Source organism: Sinocyclocheilus rhinocerous, unplaced genomic scaffold (genome assembly GCF_001515625.1).
Source record: "Sinocyclocheilus rhinocerous isolate Xijiao unplaced genomic scaffold, SAMN03320098_v1.1 scaffold3966, whole genome shotgun sequence".
NCBI lineage: Eukaryota > Metazoa > Chordata > Actinopteri > Cypriniformes > Cyprinidae > Sinocyclocheilus > Sinocyclocheilus rhinocerous.
The window spans coordinates 6,803-11,383 of NW_015626565.1; the positions used below are offsets into that span (position 1 = coordinate 6,803).

The window sequence follows — 4,581 nt, forward strand, 5'->3', positions numbered from 1 at the left end:
CTTTATTGTAGTAAATCAGGATAAGTTAAAAAGACAAATTTGAACACTGAGTTCTTATCTTCCATAGTGCAGCTTTAAAGCACCATGTAGCCATCAGCTCAAAATATACGTGGTTTTTAAAGCTTTTTGACTGTGTCTGTAAGCATTAATTACTACTAGTATTATGAAAAATGATATTGTCATATTTTTTGTCTGACACTGTTCCGCCGAGCAGATTATAGCTGAATCAAATTTGTTTATAATTGTTGAATTTTGCAACACTGTTATTGAACTGAGTTGAATCAACATTGAACTGACTGAAGCTAAATAATGACACTACTATCTTCAGTAGAGCTGCTTACCGCTGAATTGAACTTGTTTTATAATTGATGAACTTTACACAGTAATTGAGAACTGAACTGATTCAACACTGAAGCTGAATTATGACTGTTCTCTTTTTAGAGCTGCGTTTTTTTTGTCATATTTGATGGAGTTTGCATCACTTATTCTGTTACTTCATTGTTTATTACTGTAAAGCTGCCTTAAAACAATCTTTATTGTACAAAGCGTTATATAAATAAAGGTGACAATTTTTACCTTTTGTTTGACTTCACAGGTGAGGACAGAGGGCCGGTTCTAGAGGTCATTGTGTCCAGAACCAACTTTATCTCATCCCACACCTCAAAAAAAGTGCGAGTAGTGGGACTCTCTACCGCGCTGGCTAATGCACGGGATCTAGCTGACTGGCTGGGCATCGGACAGGTTCGAAATTCACCGCAATACACAACCTGCATCCATTAGCTCATCTCAACTTTCACGTACATATACCCTTTTAACGCCACATCAGTATCTATTACATTTGACGAAAGACTTGTGATATTCAAATCGCTTTTGGAGTCCATCCATAGACTGTTATGTTTAGGCAAATTAATGTTTTCGGGATCAGTGCTCCTACCTCTTCTCGGGTTTGATGTGATTTACATATGATTCATGGCGATTCAAATCAAGCAAAAAATTGATTGGTCTTGTTTCGGTGGAATCATGCTTCACTTGCACCCATAATGATTAGGGATGAAGTCAAAAGAGTAGAATAACGATATTATCTGTAACACTGTACTAACGGTGCCGTCATGTTTCCATTACAGAACATTCATGTCAGTCGTTTTGCGTATAAATGCATACGTGTGCACATATGAGCACGCAAGGGTCTATAAATAAGCAGCACCCCTCTCCCAGCGTGTAGCAGCATGTTGGCGCTGTGGCCACATCAGGACAGACAGCAGTGGTAATGTAAACGTTGTTTTACTATTGCTGAAATGTCACCCTGCTAGACAGACGGGGAAGGAAGGGCTGGGGGTCTCCATAAATCTGACGTGTGCTGTTTGGACTGAGGCGCGTCTCTAGCTGCCCAATCCATTATCCAGCCCTTTAAATATGTGCGCACACGCACCCAGGCCCGGGCCACTTGTGTGAGAGCGCAGTTGTGGGACAGGGGACAATGACAGGCTGTAATTACCCCCAGATGGGCCACTCTGTCAGGCACACAGCCAGCTGGACACTCCATCTCTCGCCTTTATTACTGTCTTTCTTTGCTTCTTCTCACTTTCTGGCCCTGTTTTTCTTGCTCTGTTTTGAGGCCCTATCCTTGTTCATTTCTGTCTGTGTCTCTTTCAGGTGGGACTGTTTAATTTCCGGCCCTCTGTTCGCCCAGTGCCGCTGGAGGTTCACATCCAGGGCTTTCCGGGGCAACATTATTGCCCTCGTATGGCCAGCATGAACAAACCAGTCTTCCAAGGTACAATACTACAGTAACATGCACACACATTGAAGGAAATGATCATGTAAAAATGCAAATCCTGTCCATTTTTACATGACACAAAGTTTAGTCTTACAAATGGTATTTTTTGTAATGAAAATATAAAGGACTCTTACACTATTTTTATGCAATTTTTTATGTTAATACTGTGTTAAAATGTGGAAAAGTGACTTTTTGCAGACTGTGATGATGCATTTCCACATTTTACCACAGTATTAACATCAAAAAATAGCATAAAAGCATTGTAAGAGTCTTTTATAGTTTCTTTTTTTTTTATTATTGATTTAATATCTCTCTTCTGACTACTATAATCAAGCTCTTGATATTGTTTTCCTCTTTCTTAGATGTACTATAATGGATTTTATTTTTTGCTGTTGGATCAAATGAAAACGCTAAATTATGTTTGTTCTAGTTTACGACTTTCCGTTCACCATTATAAAAGTTTACCCAACTATGATAATTTCTGTTTCTGAAAACCTTAGAAATGTTAAAAGGATCCATGCTCATAAGCTTCAGCAGGAACAGCATGAACATTTTTCTTTTTTCTTGATTTGTTCATTGTTCATTTATCATCATTGTCAAATGTTATTGTTGATTTGAAATTTGCATTTAGAACACACTCTTGGCCAACAGTTATGGAGGTTTTAGTCCTTCCCATTCAAGTACAGTAGATGGGAGCTGAAATTGTATTCATACGTAATAGATGCCCCAGGGATGTTACCATGATATGGCCTCCAGGTTCAGCCAAATTACAAATTATTCTTAGTAAAAATGCTACTTTATCGACTTGCAGTTTTATTTCTTTTGTATTTTGTCTTTTGTATTGTTATTTTTTATCATGCATTTTGATTGTTAAATTCATATTTGGATTACACTCTGTATTTCCACTGTCCTGCAGCCATCCGCACTCATTCTCCTGCCAAACCGGTCCTCATATTTGTGTCGTCGCGCCGGCAGACACGGCTCACAGCTCTGGACCTCATTGCGTTTCTGGCTACAGAAGACGACCCCAAACAGTGGCTCCACCAGGATGAGAGAGAGGTCAGAAGTCATCCTCAAAAGTGTTGTTATATGTATTAACGAATGTGTAAATACATTACTTTTTAAATTTACATCAAAAGATCTGAGTTACTTTTTCAAGCAAGTAACACAATCGAGAAATCTAGACGAGAGTAAGGTGCTCAGGCGTTGTGTATTGTAGCAAAAAGAGTGTTCGCTTCTAGTTCTGCTTTTTTGCATTGCTTTTGTTGTACACTAGAATAGAGCTTGCAAAATAAAAAAATATTATATATATACAGTGGGTACGGAAAGTATTCAGACCCCCTTAAATTTTTCACTCTTTGTTATATTGCAGCCATTTGCTAAAATCATTTAAGTTAATTTTTTTCCCTCATTAATGTACACACAGCACCCCATATTGACAGAAAGAAACAGAATTGTTGACATCTTTGCAGATTTATTAAAAAAGAAAAACTGAAAAATGCTCAGTATTTAGTAGAAGCACCCATTTGATCTAATACAGCCATGAGTCTTTTTGGGAAAGATGCAACAAGTCTTTCACACCTGGATTTGGGGATCCTCTGCCATTCCTCCTTGCAAATCCTCTCCAGTTCTGTCAGGTTGGACGGTAAACGTTGGTGGACAGCCATTTTTAGGTCTCTCCAGAGATGCTCAATTGGGTTTAAGTCAGGGATCTGGCTGGGCCATTCAAGAACAGTCACAGAGTTGTTGGGAAGCCACTCCTTCGTTATTTTAGCTGTGTGCTTAGGGTCATTGTCTTGTTGGAAGGTAAACCTTAGTTCCAGTCTGAGGTCCTGAGCACTCTGGAGAAGGTTTTCGCCCAGGATATCCCTGTACTTGGCCGCATTCATCTTTCCCTCGATTGCAACCAGTCGTCCTGTCCCTGCAGCTGAAAAACACCCCCACAGCATGATGCTGCCACCACCATGCTTCACTGTTGGGACTGTATTGGACAGGTGCCTGGTTTTCTCCACACATACCGCTTAGAATTAAGGCCAAAAAGTTCTATCTTGGTCTCATCAGACCAGAGAATCTTATTTCTCACCATCTTGGAGTCCTTCAGGTGTTTTTTTAGCAAACTCCATGCGGGCTTTCATGTGTCTTGAACTGAGGAGAGGCTTCCGTCGGGCCACTCTGCCATAAAGCCCCGACTGGTGGAGGGCTGCAGTGATGGTTGACTTTCTACAACTTTCTCCCATCTCCCGACTGCATCTCTGGAGCTCAGCCACAGTGATCTTTGGGTTCTTCTTTACCTCTCTCACCAAGGCTCTTCTCCCCCGATAGCTCAGTTTGGCCGGACGGCCAGCTCTAGGAAGGGTTCTGGTCATCCCAAACGTCTTCCATTAAAAACTAATGCAAAAGTAACGTAACACATTACTTTCTTGAAAAATTAACTGAGTGGCGTAATTAACATATGAACTTTACAAGGTTTATTATTATTATTATTATTATTATTTGCACCAAACACTATTTAATAATAACCTCTAATAATAATATTTTGGCTAGGATTATGTGTTTTCCGAAAATTGGAGTACATTGAAGTACAAGATGATCTTTGTAGTTTTATCAAATCATGAAAACATGATCATCAGCTTTAAAGAAATTATCAAAATAATGTAGCATTTTTCTATACAAGTTTTCTTTTTCTTTTTTTATGTTATCATTAGTTAATGCGATTTCTAACATGAAATAACATTGAACAGTACTTTAAAGCACACTGTAAAAAAAAAAAAAAGAAACAATTTAGTTTAATTTGCCAGAACAAT

At 38.9% G+C, this 4,581-nt stretch overlaps 1 protein-coding gene across 1 annotated transcript in view; it reads left to right on the top strand.

Annotated features, from left to right (window-relative positions):
• The window catches only part of LOC107716218 (activating signal cointegrator 1 complex subunit 3-like), a gene marked incomplete at its 5' end in the record, with an annotated part of 54,594 nt that overhangs the window by 6,220 nt on the left and 43,793 nt on the right, over positions 1 to 4,581 (top strand). The window contains 3 exons of the mRNA XM_016522598.1: positions 596 to 741; positions 1,654 to 1,774; positions 2,694 to 2,836. Coding sequence (XP_016378084.1) covers positions 596 to 741; positions 1,654 to 1,774; positions 2,694 to 2,836 — 410 coding nt within the window. The remainder of the gene's footprint in view (positions 1 to 595; positions 742 to 1,653; positions 1,775 to 2,693; positions 2,837 to 4,581) is intronic.